The sequence below is a fragment of the Parasteatoda tepidariorum genome, chromosome 8, assembly GCF_982258835.1.
Source record: "Parasteatoda tepidariorum strain Cologne lab strain chromosome 8, Ptep-v5.0, whole genome shotgun sequence".
Taxonomy (NCBI): Eukaryota; Metazoa; Arthropoda; class Arachnida; order Araneae; family Theridiidae; genus Parasteatoda; species Parasteatoda tepidariorum.
The window spans coordinates 107,558,853-107,579,426 of NC_141762.1; the positions used below are offsets into that span (position 1 = coordinate 107,558,853).

The window sequence follows — 20,574 nt, forward strand, 5'->3', positions numbered from 1 at the left end:
AAAATTTTTTGTACTGATTTCAAAAATATCAATTATATTTAAATCAGTGAAGGGGTTCAAAAGTTTCATATTTTTGCCAAAATGGCGAATTTGTCGACATTTTGATTCATACATCAAAAGCTATTAATGATTGTAACTCACCTTATGTTTGTCATAGAGGAATAATTTTTTTTTTTTTGTTCAGAATAAAGTAGTCTGTCATTTAAACACTTTTTTTGCAAATAAGTATCTTACTTATTTAGTAAGTTAGTCTGTTTTGCAGTTTTTTGATCAACGGAGTTGAGTAACTTCAGGAGATGACTTCTGGCAACTCGCCCCCTTCAATTTCAAAAATATTTTATTCAAAGATATTTGAAAGTGCAAACTAACATCTGATATAAAAATTTTGATGGGCGGTTCACTCACTTTTTTAAAAAAAATATTTTTCTAATGAATTATTATGCATTAAAAGTACTGGTAGTTTGATGATTTATGGTCCTTATTTGTAACTAGAGTGTAATAAAATGATATAAAAAAATGGGAATGGTAGAAAAAAATATGTAAAATGAAGTAATCATTTATTAAATTATTTTTTTCCCTTCTTTCTTTGAGCCCCCCTTCCCTTCAAAAAAGAAAAGAACGGGAAAAATTTGAGAATGAACAAGACAAACACAATTTCTGCATCAGGAGCACAATTTCTGACCAGGGATTGCTATAACATTTTTTAAAATCTAAATTGCTCCTTAATGAAATAAGTTCTATATTCTCAGAAGAAAGTTCTAAAATCTTCTGCAAGTTTAAACTGCACTTAAAATCTTTCAAAGTTAATCCAATACTACATAATACTTGGGTTGTCATAATGCGTAATTTTTACTAAGCATAATTTTTAAATCGCATTTATACAAATCAAGATATACTATATGGGAATCAAAGTTATAAGAAAGGTGAAGTAAGTATCGAAGATTGCGTGAATCACGTATCACAATTCGTGATTTGTAAATTTAAATTGAATTGCGGTGTGTGTTTCTTAAACCGGAATAATATAAATAGCAAATGATACAAAACACACGAACTAACAAGACATAAACCATAATGTGAGATACATAAATCACTTTAATGTGAATTCTGCTGGATGATTAGCTAATTGTTTTCATGTGAATAGTGATCATTATGATGCAAATTGCAATTTGTGATTCAAAAGGTGCTTAATATAGAACAGCTATGTGTGATTCTTAAAACATTTTGATGAGAAATATGAGTGGTAATTCTTAAATCTCTCTTTTGTGAATCACAATGCGTGATTTGTAAATAACCAGAATGGGAATTGTGAGGCATGATTCTGAAATAACTTAAATACATTATATGATTTAGAAATAACTTTAATTGATATGAAGTGTGATTGATAAATCACTTAATGTGAATCATGATGCGTGATTTATAAAGTACCTTATTATGAATTCTGATGAGTAATTTGCAAATTACTTTAAAGTAACATTCAATATGTGATTCATTAATCACTTTCAGTTAAACCGCAATTCGTGGAACATTTTATATGAATTCCGATCTGTAAATCAAGAATCACTTTAATGTGAATCACGATGTTTATTCATAATCAATAAAACCTGTAGAACTACATTTTACTTATTAGCAGTAAAAATTTATTTAAAAATGATAAAAAATTAATTATTCTTAGTACATAAATTAAGAGAACAAATAGGATAACAATAATAACCTGTCCTAATAATGAAGTTAACACATTGAACATATTTTTAGATCAATTAAACACTATATATTATTCGAAAACTATGACTACAAAACCTAAAATTTGCTAGAAATTTCAGCTTTCAAAACACCAGAGAGATGAACAATAATCTGGTCGGAAAAATCTCGGAGAGAAAAGTTTTGCATCTTCTGTAACCCCTTTTCACTTCAAGTATTAAAAATTGCCTCAATCAGAATTTCTATAATTTTCCTTTGAATTTATTATTTTTTTACTACTTTTTTGTAAGAAGTAGTATTTTAATTCCTAAAAGTTAGTAGTTTTTTAATTCCAGGGATGAGATTAGCCAAAAGGCAAAAAAGCTGAATTTCCACGATAGTAAATTTTACGCAAGTGCAACCCTTTAATAATAAATTCCAGGCAGTTTAAGGTAATAAATAATGTGTTGACATACAATTGTGTACTAATCTATTATTATATAAATAATTACAATGATACTTAACATTTAGTAAAAATAAAAATTACCAATTGAAAAAATAAAGCTGGAAATTATATTTTCCCTCAGTTCACATAAGAGACAATTATTACTTGAAAAACTACCTGGTTTAGCAAATTAAAACTACTGAGAATATACATTAATATTTCATTTCTTTTAATAAATACTGTTATGTGATTTATAGTAAATACATCAGTAATATTACTTTTTAAATTTGAAAACAAAAACTTTAACAGTGGACAGAATCATTATGTTCATATCATAGTCTAATCTAAGTAGAGCCCTCTGAAACATATCAATAACAGTGAAGTAGAAATATATAGTGACTCCTTAACATACAAAAATTGCTATTTTAGTTTGAAAAATTACATGACAATCAGCAACTGTTTAGATAATTGTTTTTCATTTGATAAGAATTTCGCATTTTATAGCATAAATAACAGCAATTATAAATAAAATTTTGAAGATGAGTTAATTACTCTTTTTCCAAAATAAATAAATTAATTAATTAAATCCCCTTTTAAGTGATTGCTTTTGTTTGCTATATTTAGTCGTTAGTCCATCTTCAAACATCTTGTGACAAATCCTATCTTTTCTTCTTTGCAAGCACAGAATGTAAGTTTTGAATATATTCCCTTCCAGTTTCTCTGATGTTGTAACACTTACGTATAGTAATAATCGCCGTTAGAAAAACAGTCAACTTTATAGTAACTAATTTTAAAAAAATTACTTCTTACAAGAATCGCGATAGTTGATCTTAAAATTGCGTGAATGTGAATAACAATTATGGATTTTGAAATCACATGAATATGAAACTAGATATACGATTTTGAAAATGAGAAAATACAAACTGGGATATAGAATTTTTAAAACGCGTAAATACAAATCACAATTTATAATTTTTAGATAGCGTAAATACGAATCACGATGCTTAATTTTTAGATTGCATAAATAAGAATTATGATGCATAATTTTTAGAGTGCGTGAATGCGAATCCTAATGCCTTATTTTAAAATCACGTATAAATACGAAAATCAATGATTGATATTATAAACCACATGAGCAAATTAAGACATTGAATTTTAAACTTGAGTGAATACGAATCGCGACATAGGTTTTTAAAAAGGCGTAAATACCAATCACAATATCAGATTTTTAAATCTCGTAAATAAGGATCCCAACGTACAGTATTCAAATCGCGTGAATAAGAATCGCAACACGCAAATATTAAAAGCTATGTTTGATATTAAAATCGTATGAATAAGAGTAGAGATATTAGCAGATTCCAGGCTTGGGACCTCTAAAAGGTTTGTCAGATGCAGCGTCGTTTGAACTGCGAAAATCGGATTTATCTGGAGGGCGGGTAAAAAATTCGGAAAATCTTATCTGCTGCGGGTAAAAGGGGAGAAAATAGCTAAAATAAGTAAAAATGAGAAAGGATTGGTAGCTATGTAGTTTGAATTTTCTGTTTCTCTTTGAAAATCGGTGAATTTTCTGAAAAAGCGGAATACCTATAAAAAAAAGTGAAATTTTTAGAAAATCTGAATTTTTGATAAAAAAGCTGAAATTCAAGAGATAAAAGTGAAAAATGCGGAAATCCGCTAAAAAGCGGAAAAATCTCATCCCTGTAATTCCTAAAAAATCAAGTACTTTTCAAATACCCTATGGCAGAATTCAAGGACTTTTCGGGGCCCTGATTTTTTTTAACCAAATTCAAAGACTTTCAAGTACCATGGGAACCCTGATGTGTCAATAGTTTTCAGTATTTTTTTTTCTATTCAGAAGGGTTTTTTTATAAAATATTGGCTGTATATAATTATAATAAAAGTCTTACAGAATAAAAAAGGCCTGCAGGTGCTAGTGATGAAATAAAAGAATACAAATTATCAGATAAATGATTTTATATCACTGATACAAATTATCAGTGATATAAAATCATTTCATTTCAAAGAAAGAAGAAAAAAATAATTTAATGAAATATATTTAATTTTACATATTTTTCTACCATTCACATTTTTTTATATCATTTTATTGTACTCTAGTTACAAATAAGGACTATAAATCATCAAACTACCAGTACTTTTAATGCATAAGAAAAATATTTTTTCTTAAAAAGTTAGCCCATCAAAATTTTTATATCAGATGTTAGTTTGCACTTTCAACTATCTCTGAATAAAATTTTTTTGAAATTGAAGGGGGTGAGTTGCCAGAAATCATCTCCTGAAGTTACTCCGTTGATCAAAAAACTGCAAAATAGACCCACTTACTAAATAAGTAAGATACTTATTTGCAAAAAAAAAAAAAAAAAAAAAAAGCGTTTAAATGACAGATTACTTTATTCTGAACAAAATAAAATAAAAATTATTGCTCTATGACAAATATAAAGTAAGTTACAATCATTAATAGCCTTTGATGTATGAATCAAAATGGTTACAAATGTGCCATTTCGACAAAAATATAAATGCTTCTAACTTTTGAACCCCTTAACCGATTTAAATAAAATTGATATTTTTGAAATCAGCACAAAAAATCCTATAAGTGTACAAATTTTTATCAAAATCTGAGATGGTGGGTGCCATTTTTGTAAAATCCTGTATGATTTGACGTGGAATGACCCAGCAATAAACATTGAAAAGGCGATCGAGAAACGAAATAGATTTATGATGGAATCTGTGCAAATTGAACACCTCAAAAAGCGATGACTCAAATTTGAAATTCAAAATTTTTAACATTTATTTTTTAAGAAAAGAAATTCAGTGTGTTCAGAAGATCCCACAGGTTTTCAACCCATTTTATGCTAAAAAAAACATTGCTAGGAGTGCAGAAAAGTCTCCTTTTCCAGAAAATAGTTGCTTTTTTAGCATTTTCAGGCAAAAGAAAGTTGCCTCATGCTGAAAAAAGAGGCATTTTAGTTGCCTGTGGCAACCCTGTAATTATATTAAATATAAATTATTTCATAATTAAATGTGCATACATTAAACATATAAGAATATTTCTATTTAACAAAGTTGACTTGAATCGATTTCATTTTTGCTTAAAAAATAAATAAAAGCTATTTGAACCAATCACTTTTTTAAAAAAAATCAAGTGATTTAAATCATGCCATTCCAGATGATACAGAAAGTATACTTACACTTCACTTGCTGGCTTCCAATTGAGAATTACGTCCCGATAAAACTTGGAGCTATCCGAGATGGTAAATTTTGGTTTTAATCTATCACCAGCTTCCTGTTCCATAACTTTAGTTATTATTTTCTGAAAAATAGAGATGCATTTAACTATCATAACTGCTGAAATTTTAAAATAAACATGATTCTTTATCTAATACAGTCAAACCCCGCTATAGTGAACCTTCAAAGGACCGACATTTTGGTTCACTATAACCGGGGGTTCACTATATCCATTACGCATGCAATTTAACTAATGATTCCCAAACTCCTCCATTTTATCATTAATGGAGAACGTTTTACGTTTACTGGTCCCCATAGTTAAATTTGAGACACTTATTTGCATTTTTTTTAACTGAACTGAGAGCAAAGAGGAGTTGAAATGAGGGCCTTATCAACACATATTAGTGTCAAACCCTTTGACCAATAATAAATAATTACTCATTCCCTCTGACAGAAAATGCATATTGATCCCACTGACACCTTATAGGTGCATCATCTGCCTGGGTAGGAAACATCTGCTTGGTTTGTTTAGGGATAAGAAAGTGAAATAAAAGAAGCAAACAAGAAAAAATGCTTATCGCTACATTCCCCTCTTTAGATGGTTTTGAACGCTTGTATATGTATTTATTTTGAAGTAGAAATTTCAAACTTATTACAAAAAAAAATGAAGAAAAAAATCAGTCCAAGGTAGAAAAAAGTTCATTATATCCAACTTCCTCACTTTTTTGGTTCACTATATCCACAAAAAATAACATTATACGTGTATAACAAGGTACGGGACATCTCGTTCACTATATCCGGGAGTTCACTATAAACCGTGTTCACTATAGCAGGGTTTGACTGTAGCTTTAGTTTTTTTTAAAACTCTGATATAGTCACAATGTGTGTGGTTAAAACTCTTTCCATACATAAAAAGTTAAAGTTGTTTAAATCAGTGTTCCCCGTTAAATCACAGTCAATGGACCGGTTCATGGATCAACTGGTACTGGGCCGCCCATTTCATTGAAACTGAATTCAAATTCCTAGGTTTATACCCCAAATTAAAAATATTTGCACTCCATTAAAATTTTATTTATTTAAAAAAAGGGGCTACCCGAAGGTAGTGACATAATTTTTTTACTGTTTTAAAAAGAAAAAAAACATTACAACTATTTTCTCTTTCAATTAGTTTTAATTTTTAAAAAAATCAATCATAAATGTAAATATCATAAATAAAAAACAAAAGCGAAGCGCAAAATTTACATTGGAAATAATAAAGAACTTCGTCTTCTCTCTCGATCGTGACTCATTGACTTAACGTTCTAGCAAGTTAAAATGTTAAATCACTTTATATTTATTTTTTGGTGCGTAACTGTTTTTTTATTTTGAAGGCATGTTTAAATACAATTAAATTTAAATTAATAAATCAAATTATCAAATGTCGACATGTCCGCGGTAATAAAAAGGTTGGGGAACACTGGTTCAAATGACCAAGAGTGGCTCACTTTTTATATAAAATAAGCCAAAGGGTTAGAGTCAAATAAAATCTTTCAATCATATGTGCAGTACACTTTGGTAAATTGAATATCAGATTGATGAAAAAGGTGAGCTAATGCATTGAAAATAACAAACAAGTTTCTATATAAAGTATTAAGTTTCTTTTTTTTTTCTTAATGTACTGTTATAATTTGCTTTCTCTTTTCATACAAAATTATTTTAAATAATTAAAAAAAAAAATACCATTTAAAAAATCACGACACAATGTGGAAGGAAACTATGAACTGGGCTCTATGAGCAAATCTGTTTCGAAGGTAATTCGTCACCAACGTGGAAATTTTTTTACTGTTACTATAAAAAAAAAGAGAGAGAAATAATCCCCCTATTTAAAATAAGTTTTGTCTTTATCAAATTACGAAGAAAACAAATATTAAGACGGCATGTTGTGTTCCGTATTTTTACAACTTTGTATCTAATTGCACGTTTTGTATTCATGCAATTTAAAAGCTACTATTAAGATTCGCTTTCATGTAACTTAAAAATTACACATTTTGAAGTCAATTGAAATTTGTATTCGGGCAATTTTAAAATGAAACATCCAAATTTGTGTTATAGCAATTTAAAAATTAGACACAGAGATTCTTATTTACATATTACTTATTTACAAGATTCGTATTCATGCGATTTAAAAACCACACATTGAGATTCAAATTTACAGAATTTAAATAAAATCTCACATCAATATTTTTACTGAAATATTGATAACATTCCGTGGATAAATGCTTACTAAATACACTTTTTTTCTTGCTTAAATTTTAGCTTTTTATTTCTAAATTCTTTAAACAGTGTTTTTGAGCATTTTCGAATTTCTATTTTCAGTTTTTTTTTTACCAAACTCATCCCAATGATATGAATCAATATAGAGTTTATTAAAATAATGATATAAAAATTAGACATTCGCTTTTTTAAAAAAAAATCAGTTATTTTCAAATGAAGCAGCGACTAAAGAATTGAAACTAGTAGCTTCAAAGTTTAATCAATGCATGCATTTTGTAGAGTCCCCCAGTGGACTGATTCTTCAGATACGATTCCCAGCAGATCACCGAAGCCAAGCATCACTGGCTGCGGTCAGTATGCGTGTAGGTGACCACTCGAATCAGTCTACGGAGGGTGACTTCGTGCGCAAGTCGTCGGGCTTCAGAAGCGAGGGTGCCATCCCTTCTCCAGAGGCATAAAATTGTGATGGCACGTCTCCAGACTATCCTTCAGAATTCTCAGACCGTCAACAATAGTCCATTGTGCAGCTCTAGTGCAATGTAAAAGAACTACCACAACAATCGAAAATAGTTGAGATTTTGTGCTCGCAGAAAGTTTTTCATTTTTTTTAATTATGTCTACGAAAAGTTTGCAGTCGAACAAATACTGTTCAACTTGAAAAGTGAAAACATTCAGAGCATTCTAACTCTACATGTCACAAAACTTCTTCAATAAAACTTCTTCAAAAAACATTGATTTTTCAAATAAAACAGCAATTTTTCAGAAAGTTCCAATTTAATATTCAGGGGTGATTGTGAGCCCAACTCAAAAATCTTGAAAATGTCTCCAATAAAATCATTAATTACATATTGCAAAAATTTAACATTATAAATTTAAATCATTGATATTTTCAAAACATGAAATTCTAAATAAATTATATGCAGCATAATTTAAATGAATAATTATGCATAAGTTTACTTTTATCTCTAATCACATTTATTATTCTACTAGAAAAAATATTTACAAATGAAAGAGATGACAAGTATAAATTCGAGTTCTAATATTTCTAAATAAAACATAAAATTTTTTTAAATACATAAATGTGATCAATAGTTTCTTGAAACTTTTGAACGTTCCCGATCGCGTTCATCGAAAAATCCGGATTTTTTCACATCCGGATTTCCGGATATAACAAAAATGATTTTTAGTAAGTAACATTTCCTTACAAGAAACATTTTTCTGCTTATCATTTTTCAGTTAAAATATCTCATCAACAAGGAATTTTGTACTTTCGGTAAAAAAACAATAATTAAATGGAAAAATTTATCAAAAATCTATTTTTAATAATAACAATTATAGAAATAAATTATCTTTTATGGAATTTCAATTAAAAATTGCTTAACTTTTTCTAGAGATAGGGAGGCTGCATGAAATCCAGGGTATCTGCTACACTCTAGATTTTCAAATTCATGACTAATTCCAAGAACTTTTCATGACTTAACGAAGTTACTATTTTCTACAATTTTACTATTTTCTACAACGAAGTTACTATTTTCTAGTAAAATACAACAATAAATTTGAAAAGCATTATAATAACATTAATTGAAATGATAGGTATAACCAAAACAGTTATACTCTGCATCATCATATTTATAGATTTCAAATTTAAAAAAACAGAGTAAAGAAAGAGTTGAAGCAATAAAATAAGTGAAAAAAATACAGAAACTAATTTTTGTTTTCTGCAGAATTATTTTCTAAAGATACTTTCCTTGTTCATCAGAAAGGAAAGAAATACTCCTGATTTTTCTCATTTCTCAGTTCAGAATATAAAAAAATTAGCCAATGACTGGCTTGCCTCCGTTAGAATTCCAAATTGATAAAATAAAATAAAAAATAAACAAAAATTCTGAAATCACAGAAGTTTAAATGATAATTTGTTCTGGAAATGATGTTTTTTCTTTCATTTTTTGAAAAAACATCTTATATTTTAATAAAATATGACTGCGAGTGGGGATTTTGTTAGAAATTCAGATATTCGGAACACCATAAAATTGGGGGGGGATTTCATTTTAAAAATTAGACCAATTTGGCGACCTAAATCCATGACTTTCCATGATTTTTTTTTAAAAAATAGTTAAATATATGACATTTCATGACTAACTTTGTTTATACCGAAATTCATGACTTTCGAGGAGCGCGGACACCCTGGAAACAATTGAATTAAAGGATCATATGCAGAGTAGTCATAAAATAATATCTGGTGTTTTTAACTTTGTTACTTGAACACAAATGCAACACTTATCCTTAAAAAGTGATGCATTATCCAAAAATAAAAAGTATGGAATAGAGAAAACAGGGGTCAAAAATCCTGAAAATTTCTTGAGTAAAATCATTAATGCTGAATTTCAAATGTGTTTATAAATTTAAGTCATTGATATTTTCACAACATGAAACTCTAAATAAATTATATGCAGCATAAATTAAGTTAATAATTATGTATAGTAGGGGTGCACAACCTTTTTGGGAAAAGGGCCACTTGCACAGCAGGTAGATTAACAAAGTGCTGCACGCATATTTAGTCATATTAACAGCAAACACGATAATTTTTAGATAAACATTGGTGTCCTAAGCATTAAATATTTTAGTCAGTAAACTTAATAACATAGTTGCAGAAAATTAAATTCTTTTAATTATTTGAAATTTAAAAAAAATTATACTTTTTTTAAATTTCTTTCTCCATTTTTCTATATAATTAATTTATTAAATATACAGTGAAACCTCCGTTAAGTGGACATTCATGGGACCAAAAAATTTGTCCGTTTATGAGAGTTGTCCGTTTACGGGAAGGGTACCCTAATAACGAAATTTAACACCGTAAATTGTTTTTAGAATATTCTCAAAGATGTAGAAATAATTAAATAGTATCTACAAGGATACTGTAAATATCTACAAGAATATTTATTTAAACAATAAGAAAGATAAAAAAGAATATATAAAGAAGTTTGATATAATACATAATTCTGGATGTAGCTACAAATAAATAAATATAATTTTCCTATTAGCATAGATACTCAAGTTAGACATATGATACCAAATAGGAGCGTACTGTTCTCAGTCCGTTTCAATTATTAGGTTCACATCCCCTTACACCTACTTATCATTTGATAGGGAACATGGTTAATACCTTCTTGGAAAATAAACCTCCCATGATTCACAGAAAAAAAAGTAATGCATACCTGTAAGTCATGAGGACCTATGGAGATGATTATTCACTATTGATCAGCTATCAAGTGTCTGAATCAATGTTTCATTTATATAAACACCTCAAAGATTATACTTCTGTTCTCTTTTTTTTTACCCCATCATCATCATCAGTAGCTCGACAGTCCTCGGTGGACCCTGGCTTTCTCAAGAAGACTGCACCAGTCCTTTCTTCTGCATGCCACGGCTTTCCAGTCTCTGACCTTGAATGTGGTAAAGTCCCTTTGGAGGCAATCCGCCCATCTCAGTCGGGGTCTGCCTCTCTTTCTAGCTCCAGTTGGCCTTGCCAAAAAGATTCTTTTAGTTGTTCTGTCATCATTCATTCTTACAATGTGTCCGGCCCATTTCATGCGCTGGATCTTATGGTACTTCAGAATGTCCGGTTCTCTGAATATCCTGTAGAGTTAGTTCTCCTTCTCCACACTCCCTTGTCACACACACACCACCAAAAATGGACCGGAGTATCTTCCTCTCGAAAGCAGCGATGGTCCTCTCATCAGCTTGGGACAAGGTTTCAGATGCGTAAGTGAGAACTGATCTTATTAGGCTTTTATATATTAGCAACTTGGTGTCTCTTTTAATGTTGTCAGATTTAAGGAATTTTCTTATGCCATAAAAGCACTTGTTGGCTGCAGTTACTCTCTTCCTTACTTCTGTGGAAATTGAGTTTTCGGAGTTGATTTCAGAGCCAAGGTAGGTGAAAGAGCTCACCTTTTCAAATTTATACTCTCCAATCTCGATGTGCGTTGAGGTATCGGTATACATTGCATATACTTTGTCTTACTCTGATTAATTGAGGGGTGCATTTTTTTGGCCTCTCTTTCCGGGTCCAGGAATGCCTGCTTTAGGTCTTTAGGGGTTCTTGCTATGATATCAATATCATCAGCATAGGCCATAATTTGAACAGATTTTGAGAAAATAGTTCCTCTAGTGTTAATTCCTGAATCTCTTACTACTTTCTCAAGAGCAAGATTGAAAAGAAGGCATGCTAATGCGTCGCCCTGTCTTATGCCATTTACCCCAGTTGTGTTAAATACAGTCTTCAAATTGATAAGAAAATTAAATAAACTTTCAATGGGGAAGAAGCATTGAGAGAAGTCATTTCAACTTGAGGGGTCTCATAACCTGTGTGGTCTAGATGAAAAGATCAAAAGATGCCGATGTCAGAATTATTTCAGGAGTGCAGTAACATTTTCTTTCCTTTCTTTACAAAGATAAGGCAAGGTGACAGGAGAAAGATTGATTTTTCGGTGGTGAAATAGCTTAACAATATTTTTAGTTATGGATAAGGCAAAAAGTTTTATTTACATGCTTTAAAAATGGTGAAAAGTTGCATTTTTTTAGCTTGCAATTTATTTAGAAAAAGTAGTGTTCAGTTTGCAGAGATGAAAAACAACGTTTCAGGATCAAAATGACCGTCCGCGTCCGGTTAAGGAAGTGTCTGCTTTGCGGAGAATGTACGTAATGGTTTATTCATGGAAGATTCCCGGGGAATTAAAAATATGTCCTTATTGAGAGGTGTCTGTTTTGCAGGAGTGTCCATAACAGGAGGTTTCACTGTATATATATAGAGAGAGGGGAGGATATAACTTCTAACCAAAAGGAAGCTTACAAAAGTACAAAAAAAATATGCGTTTTACTGAGTAATATAAATTTGAATTAAATATTTTAATGAAAGAAAGTTTGTAATATTTAAAAAAAATGAAATAAAATTTTCTACTGCGTTCAGAAGATCCTGCGGGCAGCAGTCAGAAGGGCAGCATGTAGGCGGCAGGGCACAGGTTGTGCCCCCTTAATGTATAGGTTTAGTTTTCTCTATTCACATTTATTATTCTACCAGAAAAAAATATTTAGAAATGAAAGAGGCACCAAGTATAAATTCTAGTTCTTATATTTTTTAAAAAAATATATGCAAGAACTTTTATACATTAATGTTATCGATGATTTCTCGAAACTTTTGAACCTCGGATTTCTGGATCGCGGTTAGAGAAAAATCTAGATTTTTTCTAGATCACAATCATCTCAGAAAAAGGAAAGGTAAGAATACAGCTGCATTTTGTTTGCATTAAAAAAGAGAAGGAACCACTTAAAAGTGTATAATAAATCCGGATACATAATTTAACAAAAAGATAGTAGCCACATTATTCATCCAGTCGTATGGTTTGTCTACAGTGAGAACTCCCCCCGCGACAAAGTCTGAGGTCGCCTGCTGCTATGAAAACAAGAAGCACAGCTACAGAAGAAAAAAAGAGTTCTGCCTCAGTTAATATGATTTTAAATTGATTTTAATATCGAATATTACTTAATAAATCAGATAATTTGAAAAAAAAAAAAGATTATGATAGCTGAAATAAATGTATAATAAGCAACATCCAATAAACTTTGGATAGAACAGTATAATAAGAATAAAATAGTGAGTTTCAGAAATGAATTCGCATCAATTTATTAAATCTTAAAAAGTTGTATAATGCATAAAAAATTATTTTGATGCACCTGTTATACACAATAGACTAAACCATTTTGAGAGCAAATTGCTTCTTGAATGGATGACAAATTTAAAGAAATAGGGTGCATAGCCAAATTATTAAACAAAAAATAAGCACTTTTTAAGCACTCAAATAATATTTTTAAGCACTTTAAAAAAATATCATACTTAGGTAGGGTTGGCATGGTTTTTGACAATTGTTAACATTTTTACATCATGTAAATCGAATGGCGTTTTTATATGCTACGGACTGACGATGCTGGGGTTAAATTAATTGTGAAAACTTTAAATAGATCAATGTGAACAGTTTCTTTCTGCATAATTCGTAGCTAAAATCAACAAGGCACGAAAAATCTCAATTTGGAACAGGGAAAATTATGCACTTTTTAAAAACACCCATTGAAATAAGCACCTTTAAGGGCTTTTAAAAAACGAAAATTAGCACCTTTATGCACTTTCTAAAAAGGCTACGCACCCTGATATAGTAACACTTCAGCTAACACTTTGGTAAAAAAAAAAAAGTTCAACTGAACATTTAAAAAAAAAAAAAGTAGTCATCAGAAGTTTCTGATTCAGGCGTAAATCCAGGGAATAATATGAACAATGAATACTATGTTTATCCAATATAAAATAAATATTGCAAATAAATGCACACATTTAAAAAGTTATGAGACAACAGCAAGTAAAAAATTACTTCTGTAATTTTAATTGTTCTTCACATAAAAATTTCATAATTTCGGGTGATTGGAGAAGGGCTGCTTTCTTTTCATTTAAAACTTCTTCTAAAATTGAATTCTTGAGGTAATCACAACCAGCATCCACTGAAGAAGAAACTTGCGGATTTAAAAAAGTACTTTCTGGTTTATTAACAGAAGTCTCGCCCAAGTTAGAAGTTGGTGGCAAGGAATCAGTAGTTGTAATATTAGAGGGGATAACCTTTTTCTTCTTACTAGGCTTTAGTTTCGACATAATACAAAAAAAACTAAAACTACAAGAATGTATTTAAATATTCTTTACCTACTCACAAAAGTAATTTCGTACTTTTATAAGAAAAAAGTCGAGGTTAAATTTTAATAAACAAGCAATGGGGCTCTGTATATTCACAGCTCATTGAAAGAGTAGTATTCTAGCTTGTAGCTCACACCGGCAATCGAAACAGCTTACAGTTGACGTCACTAAGCTACAAGCAAGACAACGAAAAGCTCCAATGCGCCTGATGGTTACCCTCCGTCAAACAAAAACGAAACTCGATTATTATTCAACTGTTTTTTACAATTTACGTTTCTAATTTACTTTGATTTCTTCTCGATTGGAATATTTTCGTCAAGGCTTGGACATGGTTATGGACCATTCTACTCATTGTCCTGGCTTATACTGTGGTCGGATTCGCATCAATGGAAGTTGGGGTGATTGTGGTGCTTGTCCTCGAGGATATAGAGCTGCTGCAAATTCTATTTGCCTACCATGCAGAGACGTCCCATCTTTTTATGAATGGCTCTATCTAGGTTTCATGGTTCTATTACTCTTAGCGCTGGAGTGGTACATCATCGATCAGACTATGAAAAGACGCAATTTCACCAAAGATGTGTTATCTCTTCATATTTGTTCTTTTTTTGAAAATGCTCTCTCGGCTTTGGCGACTCTTCTTTTGACGGAGCCGAGGGGGGCATTGGATATTCACGCCTGCAAAGTAAAAAGACTGTCCGACTGGTACACCATGCTTCATAATCCCACCCCGAACTATGTCAAAACTCTGAGGTGTACGCAAGAGGCAGTTTATCCTTTGTATTCAATGGTCTTCATACATTATGCCCTCTCTCTTTTAGCGATGCTTATATTTCGTCCACTTGTGGTGAATCAACTCTCGGGTGGGAAGAAATCAATCTATCTTACGATGTATCTCATACCAGTACTCGTACTCTTGCAAGCAACGTGCGGAGGTTTATTGTATTATTCATTTCCGTACATTATCGTTATTCTCACATTCATCTCGGTCGCCGCGCACTTAGCCTTTCGATTAGACCAATCGATGAAGTCCTTATTTTTAACCTCTATAAAAGATGTCAGGAATTTAGTGATACTCTTAGGACATTGGTTACTTCATGCGTATGGCATTGTTGCGATCACTCAGTTGACGAATCCTGTTTTGCATGGGTCATTGCTCACTTTAGTACCACTTCCTACTTTGTTTTACATTCTCACATCTAAGTTTACAGATCCGAGTAAACTGCATGCAGATTAAGTTATTTAGCAAAATTTAGCCAGGGTGTGTAGCGTTTTTAAAAAGTGCTTAAAGGCACTTATTTTTCATTTTTTAAAAGCCTTTGAAGGTGCTTTTTTCATTGGGTGTTTTTAAAAAGTGCTTAATTTTCTCTTTTTTAAAATGAGATTTTTCCTTTACTATGTTGATTTTCGCTTTGAATTATGCAAAAAGACACAGTTCCCATTGTTCTATTCAACGTTTTCACAATTCATTCAACCCCAATCTATTTTGGCGTATTGTCAGTTCGTAGCATATGGAAACTCCATTCGTTTTACATGATTCAGAATTTCATGATTTTTGACAATTGTCAAATGCAATGCCAAAAGGTTTGTTTTTTTTTTCTTTTCGACATGATGGTTAAAACAAGATAAAACCGTCAATTTTAAAAAACTTTCCGATCCTGCCTAATTGTGATATTTTATAAAGTGCTTAAAAATATTTTTTTAGTGCTTGAAAAGTGCTTAAAAGGTTCTTATTTTTGTTTGAATATGCTACGCACCCTGACGGAGGATATTTCCGCATTGTAATCTGTCGCACCAACTACAATTGCCAAATAGATAGTCAAACTTGCAAATTTAAAAAAAAAAAAAAAATTGTAGATGCTTGTCCGGATTTGGTTACAATTATACCTTTTCAGTGGGTCCCTTTCTGTGATGTTTTTTTTTTTTTAGTTTCTCGTGGGCCACTGCCCGGAAGTCACCGAGACTTGGCAATTATTCTGCTGCAGATCAGTATACGGAAATCTCCCCAAAATACAGTTAGAAAAAGTGAATATATAGTATGAAAAATTTTATTTAAGTGATTTTTCCTTGCTAACTAGTATCTGTATGTATATATGACTGATACACCTGTTTAAATAAGAGTTTGGGTTTTTAATGTCAACAACTTTTTCTATGGAATGATAAACAAAACTAGGATAATAAACAAAATTATGATGATGTCTGATTTTATTTTATAAAATTAAATTAATTTAGGTAATTTATATTTCTTAATTTAACAATTACTTTACAATTTACTACCATTTAGCGGTTCCTTCACAAATTCAACTTGAAGAAAAACGGAAATACTTGTACAAAATACTTCTTTTAAAAAGGCAAATTTTCCTCCATGCCTTTTAAAACTTTGTGGTACAATTGTCTTTTTTTTATGAGTTAGCAATAGTAAATGATTGCATGTTATAAATTTATGTTTAAATATATATTTCTTTTATTTATTGCTAAAAATATTCGTCTTTATTTAGGACTTATAAATATTTAATTTTTACAATTACTCGGTATTAAGCAAGTACAATATCAAAACTTGTCTGAATATGTTAATGTTAAAAATCTGTTATTTTATTGCAGTATACTGTTGTCTCGATATGCTAAGTGTGCTGAGTACTTGGTAAAATACTAATTAAAATGATATTGTGTCCTACATGTTGTGTTGGTTTTTTTAATTTTCACAAATTGTTTCTAAATTTTCACAAAATAGGTAACCTTATAAAGAAACCTAGACAGAACTGTATGAAAAATTGTATTTAAGTGGTTTATCCTTGTTAACTAGTATCCAGGGTTGGCAAAATTTTGCCGCAGGTGGAAAAAACCATGGTAAAAACCGTCCTGGCAAAAACAGGTTTTTGGCAAAAAGTGGCAAAAACCTATATTTTCCAAGATGAGAGGACAAAAACACATTTTTGGTACAAAATTATTCCTAAAATTGAAATATATACAATAAATATAAATAATTACAAAAAAATTACAAAATATTTACAAAAAATTATTGTTCCATAATTAAATCATAATGTAATAATATATCATTTTAGAAGTTTAAAAGATTATTGATTGGAAAATTTGCGATTATTCTCTTTTTTCCAGTGAAATGAACTTATTTTAAATTAATATAACTATAATTTAAAGCATAAAATATCTATCAAGATGTGTAGTTAATTATTGTACAAATAATAATTTTTTATAATATAATAATAATAATATTATACAAATAATAATATTTATTTATTTGTAAAAAGAAAAAATTATTTAAGGATTCTAAAATGAAAAGAGGCGAAAACTTTAAATGTTTTAAAAATTATTGCCTTTATATTAATTATTAATGTGTTAAAAATAATCTTTTCATGTAATGTATCAAAATTATTATTCCTTATGATTGATTTAAATTTGTTTATTTTGTAGTAATATTTAATCAACAATTTTTTTGCCAGTTTTTGCCACTGTCCTGGCAAAAAACCCTTTTTGCCGACAAAGACTCCAACCCTGCTAGTATCTGTATGTATATATGTCTGTATGACTTCTACACCTGTTTAAATAAGAGTTGGGAATTTTAATGTCAACAACTGATTAAAATTTTTAGATGGAATGATAAACGAAACTACGATAATAAACAAAATTATAATGATGTCTGATTTTTTTTTTGTAATATTCAAAAAAATTTTAATTTATTTAGGTAATTTATATTTTTTAATATAACAATAATTAAAAATCATAGTTTTGAACTGAGAAAAATAATGGTTTTCATTTTCCTTTTATTGTTTGATAATACAATTTGAGAACTCTCACTTAATATTTTAATTTTGAAGGGTGAATTACATAAAATCCAATTTATACTATTGTATTAATTTATAACAAGGTACATTGAGTTTTTAAAAAGTTCTTCAAGGTGCTAATTTTCGTTTTTTAATAGCCCTTAAAGGTGCTTTTTTCATTGGGTGTTTTTAAAAAGTGCTTGATTTCCCCTTTTTCAAAATGAGATTTCTCCTTTACCATGTTGATTTTCGCTACGAATTATGCAAAAAGATGCGGTTTATATTGTTCTATTCAACGTTTTCACAATTAATTCAACCCCAATCTACTTTCGCGTATTGTCAGTCCATATCGTATGAAAACACCATTTGTTTTACATGATTCAAAATTTCATGATTTTTGACATTTGTCAAAAACAATGCTAAAAGTTTTTTTTTTGACATGACGTTTAAGACAAGATAAAACTGTCAATTGTCAAAAACTGTAAAACCTTGATTAGCAAGGGCGTCGGCAGCGGGGTGCACTTGCACCTCCCTGACTTTTTTTAGAAACAATTATAGAGTATAAAAATTCTTTTACTAAAAATATTTTAATTCCAAAAAAAAAAATGATTAAGTAATTATTGATACGTAACAATTAAAAAAATTATTTAATCAACCAAGAATTGTAATCGTCTTGTTTGCTGTCCAAATCTTTTTTTTTTTTTTTTTTTTCAATGAATTCTGAGTTATCTTTGATTATTTTCTTATGCGCACTGAACATGCACAAACTACTTAATCTCTCGTGAGGCATTGTAGACATATTTTGATGTGTCGCATTGTACTAAAAGTGCGTTCAATAGTGCATGTAGTAGCTGGAAGAGTTAGGCCAATTTTGATTGCCTCCGATACAGCTAGATAAAACGGTGTGGCCTCAATAACTAAATCAATGTATTCGAGGGATTCGTAAGAATTTTCACTATTCCTCCACATTTCGTACCACGTAAATTCGTACTTCTTTTTAAATATCTTGTTAACATGAAGAAATGTATCTTGAAAAATATTAACTGATGAAAGTATATGTAATAACAAAACAAATTTGAATAACAGAATATTCTTAAATTTTTTTTTTTGGGGGGGGAGGTAGTTTGTTAGAGGGTTGCACCCCGTTTTATACAGGATTATTCATAATTCCCTCCGCCTGTAAACGCCATTATTCTTTAATACAACTGGCTTCAGTGGTACATGTTACTGCCAGCTACCTTCAACTGCTTAAATTAAAACTTGAATACTTTCGGAATAATTTCGTATGTTCTTTTTTGCCATATTCGTCTTCGTTTTTTTACTACAGTAGGGAACCGATTATCCGGAATGATCGGGACCATCGCTATTCCGGATAACTGATTTTTCCGGTTTTCTGAATCGCTACAAAAAGCCGTTTTTTTTATTGTTAAACCCAACTAAAAAAAAATTCTTTTTGGGAAACAATCTTAAAAAGAAGAAAAACGATGAAATAATACACTAATGATTATTTCTAAAATGATGGTAAGGTGAACATCTTTCAAAAAAGAAAGAAAAATCCGAAAATCTTATGAGGGAAAAAAAATTTTGTTTAAAAAATGGCGGGAAAATTTATCGAATTTCGTTCCGGTTTTTTGGTTTTCCGGTTTTCTGATTTCCGGATAACGGGTTCTGTACTGTATAACGCTTCGAAAACCTGAAGGGAATTATGAATAACCCTGTATTATTCTGCCGGCGCCCTTGCATCTGTTAGTTTCTTTAATAATCAAAATTCAAAACCTGTTAAGAGATCAAAAAACTGATTTCAATGAAAAATTTTACTTAAAAAATTATATAGTTTAATCACCTTCGCTTGATTCAAGAAAAATATGTCAAAAAGTTCTCAATCCATTTAAAAATGCTGGTCTTAACTGATATATTTAGTGGTTATTTACGGATATGATGATTTAATAATCTCTACCAGCTTCTTTATTTCGTTCTGTTTCTTTAAGTATAGTTTAGATTACGGTATCTAAGCAAAATAGATATTTTTCTCTCCATAATATTTTGTTGTAACCGTAAACAAAAACGTATAGTAATTGTGTTTAATTTCAGAAAAAAATTCCTTAAAAAAGAATATATTTTGAATGGTAATTTCAGGTGTAAAGAAAAAAAAATAACACCAAAATTTTCAGTGTTTAAATCCTTTATTTTATGAATTATTCAATTTTTAATAAATCGTATACTTAAAATCTGCTTTGTTTTCTGTGCACCGTATATTCATTTTGTTTAGAAGTAAAAAATTTAACATTGAATTAATAATTTATTGCATACATTTTTTTTAAATTTCCGATTTTTTGTCAGTTAAATTACCGAATTCAAAGTTAAATTCATAAAGGTCCTTGGGTCTTAATATTTTAAAATGTTCTAACTTGTTTCTCACTGAAAACCTTTTATAAAAGTTATTTGCA

The 20,574-nt window shown here is 29.9% G+C and overlaps 2 protein-coding genes across 5 annotated transcripts in view; one reads left to right on the forward strand and one right to left on the reverse strand.

The window, feature by feature from the left end:
* LOC107448776 (transmembrane protein 126) overlaps nucleotides 1–14,491 on the reverse strand; it is a 39,298-nt gene extending 24,807 nt beyond the window's left edge. Inside the window, exons 1-2 of one of the 4 annotated variants that reach the window (XM_016064116.5) lie at nucleotides 14,361–14,491; nucleotides 5,329–5,450 (exon numbers count right to left, since the gene is read on the reverse strand). In XM_016064116.5, coding sequence (XP_015919602.1) covers nucleotides 5,329–5,432 — 104 coding nt within the window. In that variant the 5' untranslated portion in view covers nucleotides 5,433–5,450; nucleotides 14,361–14,491. Of the gene's footprint in view, nucleotides 1–5,328; nucleotides 5,451–10,833; nucleotides 11,076–14,037 lie in introns of those variants that run through there. The other 3 variants (XM_016064108.4, XM_021144855.4, XM_087149255.1) reach the window with 3 other exon arrangements.
* Nucleotides 14,492–14,539: 48 nt separating this feature from the next.
* Nucleotides 14,540–17,022, forward strand: LOC107448768 (JNK1/MAPK8-associated membrane protein). The gene has a single exon (XM_016064097.4). It carries the CDS (start codon nucleotides 14,680–14,682, stop codon nucleotides 15,583–15,585), a length of 906 nt encoding a protein of 301 aa, XP_015919583.1. The 5' UTR covers nucleotides 14,540–14,679; the 3' UTR covers nucleotides 15,586–17,022.
* The last annotated feature ends 3,552 nt before the right edge of the window (nucleotides 17,023–20,574 follow it).